Raw genomic sequence first — 20,795 nt, 5'->3', positions numbered from 1 at the left:
TTCAGAGCCATGCCCTATACTTAGTCGTGCCAATAGATTGGTAAATCCTCAAATGTCGAACAAATGACTCCAAAAGAAAAAGGAGTCGAACCTCCTCGAAGGCAGTAAAAAAGGACCAAGACTCCAAAGGAGTAGAGCCTCGATTAAGGGGAGGCGTGCTTTGTTCGAGGTGAGGTGTTGGATGATGAAAGTCCCACATCAGCTAATTTAGGGAATGATCATGGGTTTATAAACAAAGAATACTATCTCCATTAGGGTGAGAGCTTATGCTCAAAGTGGACAATATCATACTATTGTGGAGAGTCGTGTTCGTCTAACCCAATATCGGACTTTCATCATCCAACCGTAGACATTGGTAGGATAAATTTAATCAGATTAATGCTTTAAATATTTGTTCCATAAATGCACTTCCTAAGAAATAAAAGAAAAATGTAGCAGGAAGGGGTATATATGTAATTTGGCCCAGACAAAAAGTGGATCAAGAAATTATATATATATATATATATATAGGTCTCTTTTTTTAAAAGAATCTCCAACAGTAGCTGTATTTAATATTGAATAATTTTTAATTTATTTTACGAAAAATAATATCTAGGTTTTTTGTTCGCGTTTTGGAATTTAAATTAATTTCATGGAAAATGGTCCCTTCTTCAACCAATCACTAATTTTCAAACTGCCTCGTTTGAAAAAAAAAATAATAATAATACATTTAATTTTTAAATATCTTAATATTAAAAAAATAAATAAATATTTATATATAAATATATAATATCTTGTAAAAGCCAGCTCTAACCTCACGTGTTAGACAAACAAGGGTCACTCTCACGTTCCAATCCATGACATCACGCGCCAATTTTTCTTTATTTTTTAAAAACTTTTTTAAATAAAATAAGTTATAATAATTATACTAACTTTAACTCATAATCTACATTTATTGATCAATTAATTAGAATTAAAATTTCAAATACTAAAATAAATTAATAATATTTAAACTTTAAAATAGATTTTAAGAGAGATAAAAATTTGGAAATAATAATAATAAAAATTGTATTAGTACGGAACTAATGATTGTATTATTATTATTATTATTCATTGGTGAATCTATCCCTACCCATCAACCGAACCGCCGGCTCGGATCCCGGACGGCACAATCCACGCGCCATCGCGCGTTTCCTTCAACTTTTAGAGGGAAAAAAAAAAAAACCGGGAATCACCGTTTATAGGTAAACCTATATTCCCGGTAATGCCGGTAAACCCGGTGTCAATGTTCTACAATGCGCCGCCAGAACTTAGATCTAACGGTCCAGCGTGCATTATCCGTACACGCTTAACCGGGCCGTCAAACTTCAAAGACTGAAACAAAAGAGGGAAAAGAAAAGCTCGTCGGAGAGAGACAGATAAACGTTCAGATATCATTTCGCGTAAATCGCTTTACATTGTTAGAGAGAGATTGGATTTTTTTGTAGAGAGAGAGAGGGCGGAGTTTTATTTCTGGTTTGTTTTTTTCCTCCTCGAGCTTTGTTTGATTGTTAAGGGAGCTTTGAAGATTGTCTCGAACTGTTCATACTTTTCTTTTCTTTTTTGAGGGAAAGAAGGCTAAAAGTTGTTGTTTTTGGTTTGGGTAAAGGAAGTTTTTCTTTCTACTGGTGAATTTTTTGTTCGGAATTTCTTTTTAGTTATTTTTAGAATCGAGGAATCGAGAATCTCTGCTAGGGTTTTGGGTATTGTTGTGTTGCGGACTACTTTTGAAAGTCTGGTATTGGACTTCTGTAGCGAATTGAAATGCCTGTTTGGAAGTGTAATTCGTCGGAAATTTAACTCCGATCTTGAAGTTTTTGGTTTCATCTTTCAATTGAAGTGCTGAATAAATGGACGTTGATTCGTCGATGGTTCCGGAGGCCGATCACGATCCGGCGGGGCAGAATCACACCACTGTTTCTGCTGCTGCTGGAGTGGATAGGGATCAGCTTAGGGAGCAACCTCAAGCTGGCGGTGGAACTCCGCCGCAGTCTATGTCATCGCTTCAGCAGCAACAGACCGCCGTGCAGATACAGCAGAGCACGGTTGTAGGGCCAAGGCTTGCGCCTATGTACTCAGTAGTGAACGCGATAATTGAAAAGAAGGAAGACGGGCCGGGGCCCCGGTGCGGCCACACCTTGACGGCTGTGGGGTCTGTTGGCGAGGAGGGGACTCCGGGATACGTTGGACCGAGGTTAATATTGTTTGGTGGTGCCACTGCGCTCGAGGGCAACTCTGCTGCCTCAGGAACTCCATCATCAGCTGGAAGTGCGGGAATCCGTACGTTTTCTTTCCTCTTAATTATACTCTTCAATTGTTGAAGTTATGTTCGGAAAGTGGTTTTTGTCGGTATGTATTATATCACTGAGTCTTTTAAGCTCAAATTTCTCCTAGCTACTGGTAGCGTTGGTGGGGGTTGCTGCCTTGTTGATTGTTCTGTTAAAACCCTAGTTTCACCATTCCCCCAACCAGATTTAGTGTATTGGTGTATCGCAAGGAGTCTATCGTTTGAAGCACACCTGTACTGGAGTTGCATTCTTCTGGAATTTAAATGATGTGGTTTCTTGAAATTCAAATCTGCATTGGCATATGGGCAATTTGCAATCTAATTCCCATTTCAAACATATCTAATCGGGAAGTTAAACCCTTCTGTTTTATTAAGGGCGTGAGGTTGCTGGTTATGTTTGAATTTCTGATCCATTCTTCCTGTAATTTAATCTTTTGTAAAATTTCTTTGTGATTATTCAAAATACAAAAAAGAAATAAAAAAAAATTGTGACCCAATGGGGAAGTTATCGTCCAAGTAATTGTTGAATTTTAATTCCTGTTGGTTTAGTGTGCTAAGTTTCTTGTTCACAAGGATGGATATAATTAAGGATATAAGTTTCCATGTGAGTTAGTGATGCTTCGGTGGTTCTTTTGGATCTTATTGGACTTGGTTGTGCAACTGATATGTTTCAGCAAGTTTGTAGTTTACATAAGAGGCAAAGCTTGTCACTTTTTAATGCTGTGCGTACCATGTAATTTCCCTGTGTTTAGGGTATCAAATAGAGTGGATAAAACCTAATGCTGCCTCACCTTATTTCGGAAAATTGATCAATGCTGCCATTCTGTGACTTTTCTTTAACACACACTAGTTCATGTTGCGCTTAAGTTGTTTCTTTTCACTTATGGCCAATATTCTGTTGTCTAAATCTCTGATAAATACTTTAATCTAGTGAAACTAATTTGTCTCGCAAGTATGCTATCTGCTTGCCAAAGAATTCAATGTTTGACTAGGTACAGCTCAAGATATTCAAACTGTTTTTTGGTCAATAAATTATGTTAGCAGAGCAGGCAGCTTTAATTCCACTTCAGTTCTTTAAGCTGCAGTTGGATCTCATGGGGTCAAATGTATAACAACTCTGCACATGGGTTTTGAACCAGAAATTTGCTTATGTTTAACGCTGTGAACTATGCTTATTTTGTATTTCCTGTGTTGCAGGGCTTGCAGGAGCCACCGCTGATGTGCATTGTTACGATGTTTTAACTAATAAATGGTCCAGGTAAGTCCAGACTTCATCCTTTCGATCCTTCCATCTCCCTTATCTTCATTTAACAAAACTTTCCTTGTCAAATATCTTGTAGAATTACTCCACTTGGAGAACCACCTACGCCAAGGGCTGCACATGTGGCTACTGCTGTGGGAACTATGGTAGTCATTCAGGTTAGCATTATGAAGTTTCTGATTTAATTTTGCATAATTTACGTGGTCATGGTTCTGTTAGTTCTTCATTATGTATTTCTTAACTTTGTTATGATGCAGGGTGGAATTGGACCAGCTGGTTTGTCTGCTGAGGATCTTCATGTTCTTGACCTTACACAGCAGCGCCCACGATGGCATAGGTTAGACTTTGATGATGTGCTTTATTTAATTTTAGATATTTTTATATGACATGCCTTGTATGACTATTTTCCTATAGAGTAGTTGTGCAAGGCCCTGGTCCAGGACCACGCTATGGACATGTAATGGCTCTAGTGGGGCAGAGGTACCTGATGGCAATTGGTGGTAATGATGGTAAGCCGTACTTCTTTGTAACTTTTTGTATATTCATTTAACGCAACCAATTGTTGATTTTTCTGAATATATATATTACTATTTTAATTTTCAACGACACATTGGTCTGTGTTTTAGGAAAGCGGCCTTTGGCTGATGTGTGGGCACTGGACACTGCTGCTAAACCTTATGAATGGCGCAAGTTGGAACCAGAAGGAGAGGGTCCACCTCCGTGCATGTAAATCCCCTTCCTCTTGGCTTTGTTGTGGTCTGTCTTCTTTCATTGTGTGCTTTTCCCAACATTTCTACTTCTTTATGTTATCACGCGTGATAACCTTTTATTGGAGTGTGATGTGTGTTTGTAATTGTATATGATGTTCTGATATATCATTATCCGATTTTATATCCTCTTGCTAGGAAGCATGAAGGCTCTTTGATGATAGTTGATGTTTCCAAGTTTTCCATGATCATGCTTTGGTTGTGTATTTCCTCATTATTATTTTTTTTTGTTCTGAAGCAATTGCCTTTATATCGACAGAGAATGTGTGGACATTCATGTTATTAAATTCATCAATAATCTAAATTTTTTTAAAAAAATTTATTAAATCTCACAAGATACATCATTTTCTTCTCTGGATCATGTTATTTCCTTGCTGAACTGTAGTTCGCTGTTTTGGAACATTATTAGTTTTGGCCCTCATTTGACACTTCCGATATCACTAGGTATGCAACTGCTAGTGCGCGGTCTGATGGTCTTCTTCTGCTATGTGGAGGGAGAGATGCTAATAGTGTGGTGAGTGAAAAAAAAATCTTTGTTGCGTGGCACTTGACTTTGTTAAATGGATCCCGTTCGTCAAAGATCCCTATTCTTGGTTTCAATTTGGTCTTGTCTTGAGTAGATCCTTAGCACTTGTTACCATGCTATTCTTCTTCTGTGGTAACGGAGTTGTAGATTTAAGTTGAATATTGATTCATGTGGTTGAATTTGCAATAACTTTTCCTTGTGGGTGAGTGGTTGAAATTAATATTATTAGTTGATATCATGGTTTGTTTAGGTTGTAACTCCTGCTATACGATGGGTCAAGAGAAGATAAACCTAAAAATAGATGGAACAGAAGAGAGCATAGTCAGTGGGTAAAATAGATAAGAGCATTGGCACCTATCAATAGATAGAAAATCCCAAATTACTCGGAACTCTGGTAAAAATACATTAAAGATAAGTATTTACTAAAGGTGCCAAGATATTATGATGTGAATCCTAATGTAATTAATCAATATGCATAAATCACAAGATCCTAAAATCATAAAAGGTTTTCCTTTCTTACCAAAAATATTTATTAGTAATCTCTTATCAAATTCTTTTACTTATTAATATCTATGATTTACATTTATGTTGTTTATAAAATTAGTTGAGGTATGCACAAGTTGACACAAATATTCATGGTTATAATAGAAAGAGGTTTGACTTGCAAGCTAGATGCTATCAGAAATGGATAAAATATTTCACCAGCACAACCTCAGAGTTGCATTTTCTTTGACATAGAATGCCTCGATTTATTTTATTTGACTTGGAAGACTCATATCACTGCAAGGAATTCGTATGAGACATTTGTTTATTTGATTCTCTAAAGAAAGAAAAGGGGAAAGAAGTCTTTGCCTTAGCTAAAGCTATTTTATTCTTAAAATATTTTGAACTTGTATTGAATGTGGGTAACTTTCATCTTACTTCTGGTCTCCGTTCCTGCAGCCATTGGCAAGTGCATATGGACTTGCTAAACACAGAGATGGTCGTTGGGAATGGGCAATTGCTCCTGGTGTCTCGCCATCTCCTAGATATCAGCATGCTGCTGTGCGTTCAATCATTTATTATTTTCCATCTTGCTCTCTCTCTCTCTCTATTTCAATTCACTTTCTGCTCTTCCTCTTATTTAGGTATTTGTCAATGCACGACTCCATGTGTCTGGAGGGGCCCTTGGTGGTGGGCGCATGGTAGAAGACTCATCAAGTGTGGCAGGTAAATCAGTAGTATTAAGTATGAGGTATTTTTCCCTTTCCGCAAGTATACTGTGAGGTTGTTGTTACCATTGCAAGATATGTTAGCATGAATAGCGGCCTTTATTAATCTACCTAGGTTGGGAAGACTACTTGACATTGGGCTCTAGTTGAGAAGCTAAAGCATCATGAGTGGTTGTGTTATCGTCACTTCAAATTTGGACTTGATTAAAAATGAGCTGCAGTTACTGCTGTTGTCTTTGTTCGTTTTTTATATCTAATTTACCTAAGTTATTACAAATTGATTGTCGGAGGCTTCTGTTTTTTTTTTTTTTTTTTGGAACAATGACAAGACTTTTCATCATCCAAAAAAGCAAAAGAGGTGCCCTTAAGGGTACTAGAGATTACTAAAAGAGCTTCTATTTTTATAAACCTGAAGCTAATTTACAAAGAAGGTGCGTTAGCAGTCCAGATGGAAGTAGTATAGACAACCATTTCAAAACATTGAACATTCTCCCTCTGGGCATCTTTGAATACTTTACTGTTTCTTCTGTCTGTCTCCCAAGAATTCTTGCTCTTCTATTGTGGTTGTATCCAAGTAAGCTTTGGTCCATGAAATGTTTTACCGACAATGGGAGGTTCAAGAAGATACTGATTCTGTTAATGATGATGTTCCATGGAGAGTTTCTTCATTGCTTAGGTCATTCTTTTGTTTATCTTTGACTTAATTGTGTTCAAATGCCTTCCATTTCCACAGATCTTAATAGAATTTGGTTTATGTTGGCTTAAAAAAAGAAGTTTCTATTATATTTAAATCGTGTTAGCATTGGTTTTTTTTTTCTCTCTTTCTTTTTTGAAGTTGTTTAGGCCTTTCTTCATGGCATACTGTTGTTGCTTCCTTCTCTATGTTAACATGATTATTTATGTGTGTCTTTTAGTCCTAGGACCTCTTGCCTTCGGAAGTCTTACAAGGTTCTCATTTTATTCTGTTTACAGTATTGGACACTGCAGCAGGTGTTTGGTGTGACATAAAATCTGTTGTTACCTCTCCCAGGACAGGGAGATATAGTGCTGACGCAGCAGGTGGTGATGCTTCTGTAGAATTAACTAGGCGTTGCAGGCATGCAGCTGCTGCTGTGGGTGACCTAATTTTCATTTATGGTGGTTTACGCGGTGGTAAGTTATAGGAGCTTTTTATTTATCCATTTGCATATGCATATTCTTCTTGTTTTTCAAATTGATAACATATAAGGGTTTTCATAGAAAGACGAATGGCGTAGCCAGGGAAGATATGAAATAAATGAAAATTTTACACACCCTTCTTCTTCTGATAAAGAAGTATAATACTTACAGTTTGCTGATTACTATTTAAAATAAAAAGCAACTAAATAGTGTTGCAGTGAGGCAAAACATGCTATCAGGAATGTAGAAGTCTCCTGAGCTGAACTTCAATATTTCACATATTTATGTTTATGGAAACCTAAGCTAGATTATTTTTCCAGTTGTGCATTTTGTCATTAGCATTTTGTCATTAGGATTTACTGACACAAAAAGTGGATTATAATGTAATTATGATGATCATAGCGGCAAGAATAGGTTTAGTATGAGTCCAATGGGCGACATGATCTCAGCGACTCAGAAAATCTGGTAACATGCATCATTATGAGTTCACTTATTGCACATCCATCGACACTGAGATGACCGATGAGATTCTAGCTTTGGATGCAAAAACTGTTATGAGTGTTATTCTATAAAAGGTTATAACTTTTTAATATTTGTCATGTTAACGATTTGTTCATAGAAGCAGTAGATTCCGAATGTCTGAAGGGCTGGAACACTGATATAGTATTTTGTTCATGAGATTTCACAGAGGTTCTGTACCTCAAAATTCTTAATGCATGGCATGTAATATTTTTCACATATCCCACAGGAGTATTATTAGACGACCTTCTAGTTGCTGAAGATCTTGCTGCTGCTGAAACAACAAGCGCAGCTTCACAGGCAGCGGCAGCAGCAGCAGCAGCTGCATCTGGGCAGTTACCATCCAGGTATGGGTTCACTGATGAAAGAGCTAGACAGACGATGCCAGAAGCTACTTCTGATGGTTCAGTGGTGCTGGGAAATCCTGTCGCTCCCCCTGTAAATGGTGACATGTACACTGATATAAGTACTGAAAATGCAATGCTCCAAGGCCAGCGGTTAGTAAATCTTCTCTAGATGAGATTCTCAATTCTAAATTTATATCGAAATGTCTCTACTCAGAATCCTGAAACTGGAAGTACAATAATACTGCACAGGCAAACGAGTAAAGGTGTTGAATATTTGGTTGAGGCAGCAGCAGCAGAAGCTGAGGCTATCAGTGCTACATTTGCTGCAGCTAAGGCAAGGCAAGTCAATGGGGAAGTTGAACTTCCTGATAGGGATCGAGGGGCTGAGGCTACTCCAAGTGGGAAACAGATTTCTAGCTTGATAAAGCCTGATTCTATTGGATCAAATAGCATTGTTCCTGCTGGAGTTAGGTTGCATCATAGAGCTGTTAGTATATACTACAATTACTACTCTGGATATTAGACGGTCTTTTTTGATATATAAGTGGTAGTGAGCTAAAGATGCTGTGCTATATATTTTATCACTTGTGTTATTAGGTGGTTGTTGCTGCTGAGACTGGTGGAGCACTAGGTGGCATGGTCAGGCAACTTTCAATCGATCAGTTTGAAAATGAAGGTCGGAGAGTAAGCTATGGCACACCTGAGAATGCAACTGCAGCAAGGAAACTATTAGATCGTCAGATGTCCATCAACAGCGTGCCCAAGAAGGTATTCAAGCATTGGTTCATTATAATTTAGGTCCTGTTGAAATTATTACTGAATTATTCTGTGTTGAGTGTGCATTATAGCTACAGTGAAACATTTAATATCTTCCAAGCATATTTGCTATAACTTGTAGAAGAGCTTTGCTATGAGCTTATGGTGAATTTTGCTCTTAAATGTGAACTTGCGATGCCACTTGATTCTATATATTTATCTTTCAACTCGATGCAGTTTAGAAAATTTTCATAATTTTAAATTAGGTTATCAATCGCTCACTTATGATCTTTACAAAATAATGAATTGTCATCTGTAAATTGTATAAGTAGCCTCTCCTACAACTTGAAATCTCCTTTATCCAACATCCTACTCCATCCACTCAACATGTATCCCACAATCTCAATGAGAAAAGGGGAGAAAAGTTCACACTCTCAACCCCTCGTCTCCTTACAAGAAAGGCCTATAGCTGTTTTTAGCCTTTAGTTGAAGAAGATTATACTTTCACTTAATTGCTAGAGCTCCATTATGCATTTTTGACCTAATATGATCTTCTTGGTTTAATATAGCTTGCTTTCTTCTCTTATCTTTTTCCAGGTGATAGAGCACCTTCTAAAGCCTCGTGGTTGGAAACCTCCTGTCCGCCGGCAATTTTTCTTAGACTGCAATGAAATAGCTGATCTTTGCGATAGTGCTGAGAAAATATTTTCAAGTGAACCTAGCGTTCTACAGCTTAGGGCTCCTATAAAAATATTTGGTGATCTACACGGTCAATTTGGGGACCTAATGCGCCTCTTTGATGAGTATGGTGCACCTTCAACTGCTGGGGATATTGCGTAAGTAAAGGATTGTTTGGAATATTCTGTAAAGACAAATTTGAATCTTCAATAATCTTTTATTCAATCTATTTTCGTGATATCTTTGATGAACAACTGTCAGATATATCGATTATCTCTTCTTAGGAGATTATGTTGACAGAGGTCAACACAGCCTTGAAACTATTACCCTCCTACTTGCTTTAAAGGTACTCCAGTGATGTCACTTATGTTAGTCAAATACCAATCTGTCACATACTGTACCTTGATAGACTGATTTTTTATACACTTTTACTGCAGGTTGAGTATCAGCAAAATGTGCATTTGATACGTGGGAACCATGAAGCTGCAGATATCAATGCTCTTTTTGGCTTCCGGATTGAGTGTATTGAGCGGATGGTACTATCGTCGTACACCCGCATGCTTTAATGTTTCATTATATAAACTGTTTATATCGATTAATTTCATTCTTACTGAACAGGGAGAGAGGGATGGAATCTGGGCATGGCATCGGATTAACCGGTTATTTAACTGGCTTCCTCTAGCAGCTTTAATTGAAAAGAAGATAATTTGTATGCATGGTGGTATCGGTCGGTCCATAAATCATGTGGAGCAGATTGAGAATATTCAACGCCCAATTACAATGGAAGCAGGTTCAATTGTCCTCATGGATTTGTTGTGGTTAGTGCTTGTCTAAGCAGTTGTTTTCAACTCTTTTGACTAGCTGAGTAGTGATCTAATATATCTCTGGAATGCTGTTCTGTTTAACTCTTTGGACACGCTAGTATACTCATTTCATGTATTAATATGACAATCTACAGGTCTGACCCTACAGAAAATGACAGTGTGGAAGGACTGCGGCCAAATGCTAGAGGCCCAGGTTTAGTCACTTTTGGGGTGAGTGTTAAATGTTCTTAATATGGAGGAAACTCATCTGGATCATCGTTTGACTTGTTAGCACATCGGCTAATTATTTATTTTTGAAAATTTGCAGCTTTAAGGTCACTTGAAGTAGTTTCTTAATGTCTAATTTAACTACATATCTATTCACTTTAGTTTGGAATTCTGTTAACAAATGTTGATTGAATCTCTTTTGAACTACAACGGATGAATTGATCATTACTGTAAAATGCTCTCATGGAATTGTTACTGCAGCCTGATCGTGTCATGGAATTTTGCAACAATAATGATCTTCAGCTGATAGTTCGTGCTCACGAATGCGTCATGGACGGTTTTGAACGTTTTGCTCAGGGGCATTTGATTACACTTTTCTCGGCTACAAATTACTGCGGTATTCTTCTTGCTCTACCCATCTTATTTCTTGGATCTGTGGACATTTTGTTGATACTATTTCGGTTCACGCTTACAGGCACTGCAAATAACGCTGGAGCTATTTTAGTTCTCGGTCGAGATCTTGTTGTTGTACCGAAGTTAATTCATCCTTTACCACCTGCAATGACTTCCCCAGAGGCATCACCAGAACGTCATTTAGAAGATACTTGGATGCAGGTGCTGTTGATATGTTCATTCATAACGATTTTCTTCTTCTCCTATATGTGTACATTGTCAATATTGATTCCATTATATTGGTATTCTGTGAGATCAGGAGCTGAATGCCAACAGACCTCCAACACCAACTCGAGGCCGCCCTCAAGTAACCAACGACCGGGGTTCCCTTGCATGGATATAGAGCATCGCCTGACACGTCTCTTAATTTATATCAAGTCTTGCCTCATGCTGCTACCACTATGGCTGTTCTGGTGTAATGTATAGAACAGACGCCCCCATCTCGGAGTACCAGAGCTTGTGTTCGTTGCTCTAATGGATACACAAAGGCTGGAGTTCCAATATTCACACATCTTCAATAAGCCATGAAATTGATTGTATAGGTTGGAGAACCAGGTTTCTGGTGGCAGTGTTCAAAATGCTTGATACGCTACAAGACGTAGTGCATCACGTACCGTTCGATATCGGATCACAAGCAGGTGGTTTTTTGCTCCAATAGGTTTTACCAATGGTAATATTACAATTTTTTTTATGGTGTCTATTATTTTCCCCCATTTTTAGAGGGCAGATTTTAAGTTTAGATATGGTGGTGGGGTGTGGTTTTGCTTGTATCATAGAGGTTGTTGTTTTGTTTCTTTGTACAATGTAATTGTGTGGAGTTGTCATGTCAAGAGATGGGAAGTTTTGTTCTCAATTAATACTCTATTTTTCTCCCAATTTATACATTTTATTAAATCATGTTATAAAATAGTCGTAGGTGAAAGGTATCGTTTTATATTTTATATATTATATTATAAAAGGGTTATTGCGAGATCCCAGATGGAGATCGAAACATTTTAATGAGAGTGTGAAAACTTCTCAGACGCATTTTAAAAAGCTTGAGGGAAAATTTGAAAGGGAAAGTCCATAAGGAGAATATTTGTGAGCCAGATATTGGGCGATGTGACAACGAGGAGGCTAAGTCCCAAATGGGGTGACAGTGTATCAACAAGGACGCTGAGATCAGATGAGGGTGGATTAGGGGACCCATATCAATTGGAGAAGGGATCGAGTGTCAGCGAGAACGTTGGGCTCGGAAGAACAAAACATTCTTTATAAGAGTGTGGAAACCTCTTCCTAGCATACGCGTTTTTATAAAGGTGTGGAAACCTCCTCCTAGGAAACACGTTTTTCCCTTCTTGAAAGTGAAAGCTCAAAGAAGACAATATTTACTAGCGATCCGTTCAAGTCATTACAGTCATACAGATTGCTAATTCAAGTGATACAATCTTATTGTGACTCGATGAACAAAGCTTTATTTGCTATGAAAATTCATAATTAAACTTCAACTCTCTATTTACCATATTCTCTCGTTTTTTCAACATTGACGTCGTGATATCGCTAATAAAAATAAAAATATATGAACTATGAACACCATAAATGCAAAAAAAAAAAAAAAAAAAAAAAAAAAAAAAAAAAAAAACTCCAAATGAGTGTTGGATTATGATGTTGCAAAAATGGAAGACCAATTCGTACAGACTGGACGCATATTCAAACCCCATTGGCCAAAAAATATTTATATCAATTATTAAAAGAAGACAAAAAAACCCATGAAAATGTATGGGTCAACATCAGTCTCCTTTGATTTTTTTTAATTCTAGAATTCCTAATTTTAGTTCATTTTCCATCGTCTTCTTCGATGGCCCTCTCTCTTATTCCTTATTGGGTGCCTGAGATTTAACAATTCAAAATAAATTTGTATGGAGATTTGCGGCGGCGGCGGCGGCGGCGGTGGATCAAGTGGTGGCAATGCAGCAGTGCTCCCGGAGAAGAACAAGAGACCTTCTTGGCACTTTACAGCAATTCGATAATGGAACCAAACACTCTCCTCTGTTCCCTCTCACAACCTTAATTTGCTGTTTCTCATTCGCTGTTTCATTGTCTATTGTTAAACCTAAAATAGATCATAACTGTATATACTAAAATAGTCTAAGATTTACTAGTTTATGATTTGAAGGGTTTGTTACCAAATCTATGATTTTATGGTTTGTTACCAAATCATAGATTTGGAATGTAATCTTCATTATACGCATCTATAAATACATGAGGTCGTGACCCATATAGGTCATCGTGCCATTCAATCTAACATGGTATCAGAGCCAAGGTTTATTTTTTAAACTCCTCGCCATGTCTTCTTCCTCCTCTCCATCCACCATCTCCAACACCGTCTCAACTACCATGGCGACTTTTGGCCTTAAACAATATCCAATCCCTCTACACCATGTTGTCACAATTCGTCTAACCAAAAACAACTTCATCATATGGCGTGCCCAGCTCCTCCCCTACCTACGGAGTACGAAGCTTATGGGCTACCTCGATGGCACCAATGTTGCACCTGCCAAGCTGATCCCTTCCTCAACTGCTGCTGGTGCTGAGCTGGTCTCTAATCCGGCCTATAATCAGTGGTATGATCAGGATCAACAAGTCCTTAGCGGCCTTCTCTCCTCCATGTCTGAGGAGATTCTTCATGATGTGGTTGCCGCTACTACGTCCAAGGAGGCGTGGGATACCCTGCAGCGGATGTTTTCATCGTCAACTCGTGCTCGCACTACTCAGATTCGTGTTGAGCTTGCCACGTCCAAGAAACGAGATCAATCTGCTGCAAATTATTTTTGCAAGATCAAAGGGCTAGCCACCGAGCTGGCCGCCGCCGGCTCTGCCTTGCAGGATGATGATGTGATCGCGTATCTTCTCGCTGGTCTTGGCCCTGACTATGATCCCTTCGTCACCTCAATGACTACCAAGAGTGAAGCCCTCACCCTTGATGATGTGTTTGCACATCTAATGACGTATGAAGCTCGCCAACTACAACACCAGGCTGAACTTCAGTTAAATCTTGGATCTTCTGCCAATTATGCTAGTCGTGGTGGTCAGCAGAAGAATCGTGGGCGTAGGGATCGCGGTCGTGGTCGTTCTCAAGGTTATGCACCCTCTCGTCCTGCTGGTGATCGTCGTGGCCCTTCTGCTCGTCCTTCCTGCCAGATCTGCGGCAAAGTGGGGCATACTGCTATCCGCTGCTGGCATAGGATGGATGAGTCCTATCAAGATGAACCTTCTTCTGCTCCTCCTACGGCACTGGCGGCTACTTCCTCTTACAAGATTGACCCAAATTGGTACAGCGACACAGGCGCTACGGACCATATCACCAGTGACCTGGATCGTCTCGCTGTGCGTGAACGTTATCATGGAGGTGAACAAGTTCAAGTCGGCAATGGAGCAGGTTTGCGTGTTTTGCATACTGGTCATTCTCTAATTAATACTGCTACTCGTCCTCTTGCGTTGCGTAATATTTTGCATGTGCCTGAAATTTCCAAACATCTTCTTTCTGTTCATAAATTTTCTCGTGATAATGACGTATTTTTTGAATTCCATCCTTGGCATTTTTCTATAAAGGATCGACAGTCGAGGAAAAGTCTCCTAAATGGGAGGTGTGAATCTGGTCTTTATCCTATTAAGCCATCCGATGTCGATAATCTCAAGCACGCCTTGGTGAGCAGATCTACTACTCACGCCCAATGGCATGCTCGTCTTGGACATCCTTCATCTCAAGTAATAAAATCCATTTTGCGTCTAAATAATATTTCGTGTGCTAGTGAGTCATCTTTGTCAGTTTGTAATGCGTGTCAGTTAGCAAAGAGTCATCGATTACCATATACTAGTTTTTTCCCATAGGTCTTCGTCACCTTTGGAACTTATTTTTTCGGATGTTTGGGGCCCTGCACCTCCATCTGTTGGGGGTTTTAAATATTATATTAGTTTCATTGATGATTTCAGTAAATTTTCGTGGATCTATTTGATGCATGATCGTACAGAAGCTCCTCGTATATTTTTGCAATTCCAAGCTCATGTTGAGCGCCTCCTAGATACTAAAATCAAGTGGGTTCAATCTGATTGGGGTGGGGAATATCAGAAAATTCACAACACATTTTTTCGTTCCCTTGGAATTGGTCATCGTGTTTCGTGCCCTCACACACATCAACAAAATGGGTCTGCTGAACGCAAGCATCGTCATATTGTTGAAACTGGCCTAGCCCTTCTAGCTCATGCTCATGTACCTATTAAATTTTGGGACGACGCGTTTCTTACAGCCACATATCTCATCAATCGTCTTCCTACTCGTGTCATCGATAAAAAATGCCCCTTAGAGCTTCTTTTTCATACCCCACCAAATTACTCCTTATTAAAAATTTTTGGGTGTGCTTGTTGGCCTCATCTTCGTCCTTATAACAAACAAAAGCTCTCTTTTCGATCAAAGGAATGTGTCTTTCTAGGCTACAGTTCTTCACATAAAGGGTATAAGTGTCTTGACACCGATTCTGGTCGTGTCTATATGTCTAGAGATGTCATATTTGATGAAAATGTTTTTCCATTCAAGAGAGCCTCACCTAATTCTTCCCCAATCATGCAGTCGACGCATAATGCCCCTGATTTGTGCACCTTGCATTTGGGTAATAGCAGTACTAATTTGGAGAATGATCACATGCATATGTCTGGGCCTACTAACTCTTTGGATGCAGAAAATTTGGTGTCTACATCAGCTTCGGAATTGCCGCAACAATCCTCCGCGTCGCTGCCATTCGAATCGGCGTTGGTTGTTCCGCCAATGATTGAGGCATCGGCTTCTCCGCCAGCAGATGATATTGCGCAATGCCCGGTCGAATCCTCGGCCGTTGGTCAACCAACTGCTGTAGCATCGGTTGCTCCCCTCGCAACGGCTGATACGGCCGTCCCCTCAAATGTGGATTCTGCACCTACTACTCATCCGTATGGTACTCGATTGAAGCACAATATCAAGAAACCCAAGGTGCGTACAGATGGAACAGTAACATATCTTGTAGCTCGGTCTTCTGCCTCTGAACCTACTTCACATATTACTGCTATGGAGCATCCCCTCTGGCGTCAGGCAATGAATGATGAATTTCAGGCACTTCAAAAAAATAAGACATGGCACTTAGTTCCTCCTCGTGCTGGTCTTAACGTTATTGATTGCAAATGGGTTTTCAAACTCAAACAAAAGCCAGATGGCTCTATTGATCGCTACAAAGCACGCCTGGTTGCTAAAGGTTTTAAACAGCAGTATGGCGTCGATTATGATGATACCTTTAGTCCAGTTGTTAAGCCCACTACCATTCGGCTCTTATTATCTCTTGCTATTTCTCGTGGTTGGGCTATTCGGCAGATTGATATTCAAAATGCTTTTCTTCATGGCCTTCTTAATGAAGATGTTTATATGAAGCAGCCCCCTGGATTTGTGGATTCTCAACACCCTGGTTATCTCTGCAAGCTGGATAAGTCGCTTTATGGCCTTAAACAAGCTCCGCGTGCCTGGTTTTCTCGCCTTAGCTCCAAACTATTACAGCTGGATTTTACACCTTCAAAGGCTGATGTCTCTCTTTTTATTTTTAACAAAACGGGCATTCAGATGTATATTCTCATCTACGTTGATGATATTATTATCATCAGCTCATCTTCTACGGCTACTGAGAAACTTCTTACACAGCTTCAGGATGATTTTGCCGTCAAGGATCTTGGTATTTTGAGTTATTTTCTTGGGATTGAGGTCCGCCATACTTCTAGTGGACTTATTCTGACACAACATAAATACATTCGAGATTTATTAGCCAGAACCAATATGCTCACCTCCAAAGGTGTGCCCACACCTATGCTTCCCAGTGAGAAGTTGTTATTGAATGGTGGTGAAAAGCTCTCACCTGAGGATACTACTCGCTATCGAAGTGTCGTTGGTGCTCTCCAATATTTGTCTCTGACACGTCCTGATATATCCTTCTGTGTCAACAGAGTGTGTCAGTTCATGTCCTCTCCGACTTCTATACATTGGGCGGCAGTCAAACGAATTCTCCGTTATCTACATGACACTATTGATATGGGTTTGTGTCTTACAAAGTCCAGCACTGATTTGTTGAGTGCCTTTTCAGATGCTGATTGGGCTGGGAATCCTGATGATCGTCGAAGCACTGGAGGCTATGTGATCTTCTTTGGTGGCAATCTTATCTCTTGGAGTTCGAGGAAACAATCGACAGTTTCTCGTTCTAGTACGGAAGCCGAATATAAGGCGGTTGCTGATGCCACTGCCGAATTAATTTGGATCCAAGTTCTCTTGCGTGAGCTCGGGATCTCGCAAGCGCGAGCGCCTAGCCTATGGTGTGACAACATTGGTGCCACCTACCTATCCGCCAATCCAATCTTTCATCGACGGACGAAGCATGTTGAGGTTGATTATCACTTCGTTCGTGAACGAGTATCGACTCGTCAGCTTGATGTTCGACTCATATCTTCCAAGGATCAGCTCGCCGATATCATGACAAAGCCACTGCCAGCTCCTTCTTTTAGCTATTTTAGGCGCAATCTGAACTTAGTAGTACATCGTCCAGATTGAGGGGGGGTGTTAAACCTAAAATAGATCATAACTCTATATACTAAAATAGTCTAAGATTTACTAGTTTATGATTTGAAGGGTTTGTTACCAAATCTATGATTTTATGGTTTGTTACCAAATCTATGATTTTATGGTTTGTTACCAAATCATAGATTTGGAATGTAATCTTCATTATACGCATCTATAAATACATGAGGTCGTGACCCATGGGTCATCGTGCCATTCAATCTAACATCTATCACCTGATTTTCTTGTCGGCCAATTGGGTTTTTAATTTCGGTGGGTTTTGATTGCCAGTAGTACTCGTATGGATTCAGAGAAGCCGCCGCAAGCGACGGAGGACGCGTTGGGAGTGACTGTGACAGTGGAGCATCTTTTTCCTCCGGCCACGCCGGATTCCGATTGATCAACCCATTAGGTTTCTTCATCATCATTGCTAATCGGTGGAAGTTCATAACAGAGCTCGACAGTATCGGAGTCTTCTCCATCGGAATTTCCAATTCCTCGGCTTCCAAATCGTTCTCCTCGTCTTCCGATTCTTTCACTTCCTCAAAATCCCCAGCAATTAATTCTTCAAACTCGTCTTCTTCCTCTTGAACGTTTAATTTCGCCGGAGTAGTAACAAAAGAGAGAATCAGACGCCCATCCCGGCGTTCTGCTCGGAAGTTTTTCTGAGACGGAACAGAGCAGGCGTCGAGAATTAACCGACCATTTTCCCGGCGGGACTGAATGGAAACAGAGCCGCCGTCAGAGGAAGTGAGAGAAGAAATCATCGGAGGAAAAGACCTCGGCGGCGTTTTCTTCCGGCCAAATTTAACCGGCTTCCATTGAAATGGGTACTCTGTTTTCATCATCTCGCCGTCAAAATCTCCAGCCTCCGACGACGAGTACGACGAAAACCCATCGGAGCCAGACTCAGACCCGAGACTCTCAGTACAAATTAAAAGACTATTTTCACCAAGAGAGTTAGTTGATTTCTTAACAAGAGGATGAACATAAGGAAGAACAGGGGATTTAGGAGCATCAGAAACAGACTTCTGAAACAGAATCGACCTCCAAGAATCCAAATCCTCTTGTTTTCGAGACTCCACGTTGTTCTTATAATCTTGTGGAACAGAACACGAAAACCCAACTCTCTGTTCAAAAGAAGAGGAATGAGCAGCCGACAAAGCTTGAAAAGAGGCAGTTTTGCTGATCGCCGGAGATCCATGGCGAGTGATCCACTTAGCAGAAGACATGTCGGCGGAGAGAGTTCTCCTCAGGGAAGGAGGTGGGTCAATGGGTAACTGAGTATTATGGGAGGGGAGAATGGTAAGGATGCCCTGTTTCTGAAAGGACTTGCAATGGTTGAAGGAGTTCATCAATGGAACAGAGTCCGCCATTGTTCGAAACAGAGGAAGAAGAAGATGAGACGATAAATAAAACAAAAAAATGAAGGCTGAAGCAGAGGAGGCTTAGCAAAGAGTAGAGGACGGGGAAGAGGGTATTTGTAGGGGAAAAAAATGACTTCCAGCATCCTCGGTGCTCGTGGGTCCCGACTTGGTCCCGCCATTACAGATTAAATAGACATCTTTAATTTCAATTCTTATGATCACCGATCCCTTAATTTAGATGTTGATTAGCTGCCCCACCAGACGAGTACTAGAACTCAAAATTGACTCGATAACCTTAAAATTCTTCTACACCATAGTTCCACGGGAGTTAACGAACCGACACATCTCGAAAAGAAATACAAGCTAATTCAATTAATTAAAAGGTTTAATTTAATTATTTAATTAAAAACTAAAACTATATAGATTAAAAGAATATTATATATATATATATATATATATTACCATTTTTGTGTAATTTATTTTTATAAATATTATTTAAAATGTGAATAATATTTTATTGGACATCAATAATTATTTAACGGACGCGTATAGCCGTCTAATAATAATAATAATAATTTTAATATTACAATTAAAATGGTCAATATTGTTCCAGCTCAGTTGTGAAATTACCAATCTACCCTTTGTCTTTTAGCATAAAATTTATGGCAATATTTTTCTCGAAAAAAAAACTAAAAAAAGAAAAAAAAAAAAACCGATAATTAGCTCCTCTAAATTATAAACCCTAAACTTTGAATTTAATTAAATAATTCGTGGTTTATATTTAACCTTCGAAAATAATATTAAAAAATTTAGAGATAATTTATAAAATCATCACGTTTTTTTCTATATGTTAATGATAAAACTATTTTTTTTAAATATATTAATAACGATAAAAGTATTTTTAAACTTTTTAAAATAGACGGAAGATATTAATTAAAAAATTAAAGGGAATTTAAAATAAATATTTAAATATTTAATTTTTTAAATATAAAATGTGGTTGAGGGGTTTGGCGCAATTCGAGGAGAGAGAGACGTTGTGGCAGACCGGACACAACAAACAATATCCACTGTCCTCTATTCTACGGTCTCTACAACACTATTTTATTTTATTATTTATTTATTTTTAATATTTGATTAAGTAATTCAATTTATTTAATTAATACTTGCTTACCAACAATTACAATTCATTACATTTAAATGAAAAAGTAATTATAGTCGTTAAATAATTATCACTACAGGCGAGTTACAGCCTACAATCCAAATTGAAGATAGAACCTCAGGACTCCACGTCACTAATTAATTAGGAAATTAAGTATTAATTCATATTAATTTATTTTTGGAGTATATTTATATCGCAGTACAACTGGATGAACTATTTATAAAGCAACTCGAGGAATCCAAAATTCTTATTATAATTATTTATAAATAAATTATTCGATAGCCCAAATGGGCATAGGAAGAATATATGCAAATTTTTGTTTTTTTTAAAAAGAAAAAAGCGTAAGCGTGTGGCTTTGCTGCTACGGGCGCATGTGGATTGCACTATCATTATCCTAATTTTTTAATTCCTATGTTAATGGAGTGATTAAGTAAATTAGCGAACAGATTAATATTATAATTGTGTTGACTAATGATGTTTAAATTATATTATATACAATTTTATACCCTAATACATAAGCAAAGCTAAAAAGACTGTCGGTTAAGTGTTTCTTGGTCAGTCAAAATAGGTCTGACAATTTTATTATACTATAATATATTATTATTATTTTAATCTCGATAGAAATGACGACAAGGTATGGTCGTGTATATATATAT

At 38.7% G+C, this 20,795-nt stretch overlaps 2 protein-coding genes and 1 non-coding gene across 3 annotated transcripts; 2 read left to right on the top strand and 1 right to left on the bottom strand.

The window, feature by feature from the left end:
* The first annotated feature begins 1,365 nt into the window (after nt 1-1,365).
* On the top strand, nt 1,366-11,909 carry LOC111795200 (serine/threonine-protein phosphatase BSL3). The gene is made up of 21 exons (XM_023677490.2): nt 1,366-2,298; nt 3,503-3,563; nt 3,646-3,724; nt 3,824-3,903; nt 3,981-4,075; nt 4,193-4,292; nt 4,778-4,847; nt 5,802-5,903; nt 5,987-6,068; nt 7,043-7,222; nt 7,977-8,244; nt 8,344-8,581; nt 8,692-8,862; nt 9,448-9,686; nt 9,790-9,874; nt 9,966-10,064; nt 10,147-10,346; nt 10,487-10,562; nt 10,821-10,956; nt 11,035-11,174; nt 11,272-11,909. The coding sequence occupies exons 1-21, from the start codon at nt 1,869-1,871 to the stop codon at nt 11,353-11,355; spliced, it is 3,015 nt and encodes a 1,004-aa protein (XP_023533258.2). The 5' UTR covers nt 1,366-1,868; the 3' UTR covers nt 11,356-11,909.
* A 715-nt stretch (nt 11,910-12,624) lies between these two features.
* Nucleotides 12,625-19,106, bottom strand: LOC111794697 (protein FAF-like, chloroplastic). Its single transcript, XM_087123827.1, has 3 exons — nt 17,850-19,106; nt 16,686-16,710; nt 12,625-13,092 (listed from the first exon to the last, which is right to left on the bottom strand). The coding sequence occupies exons 1-3, from the start codon at nt 18,987-18,989 to the stop codon at nt 12,947-12,949; spliced, it is 1,311 nt and encodes a 436-aa protein (XP_086979953.1). The 5' UTR covers nt 18,990-19,106; the 3' UTR covers nt 12,625-12,946.
* Nucleotides 13,869-14,008, top strand: LOC147792606 (small nucleolar RNA Z247). Its single transcript, XR_015421260.1, has one exon. It is a non-coding gene; the product is annotated as a small nucleolar RNA Z247 (small nucleolar RNA).
* Nucleotides 19,107-20,795: the final 1,689 nt, after the last annotated feature.

This window comes from Cucurbita pepo, chromosome 5, assembly GCF_057944985.1.
Source record: "Cucurbita pepo subsp. pepo isolate OVF chromosome 5, ASM5794498v1, whole genome shotgun sequence".
Classification (NCBI taxonomy): Eukaryota; Viridiplantae; Streptophyta; class Magnoliopsida; order Cucurbitales; family Cucurbitaceae; genus Cucurbita; species Cucurbita pepo.
Note: the sequence above shows the minus strand (reverse complement) of the source record. Positions and strands in the feature narration are given on the sequence as shown.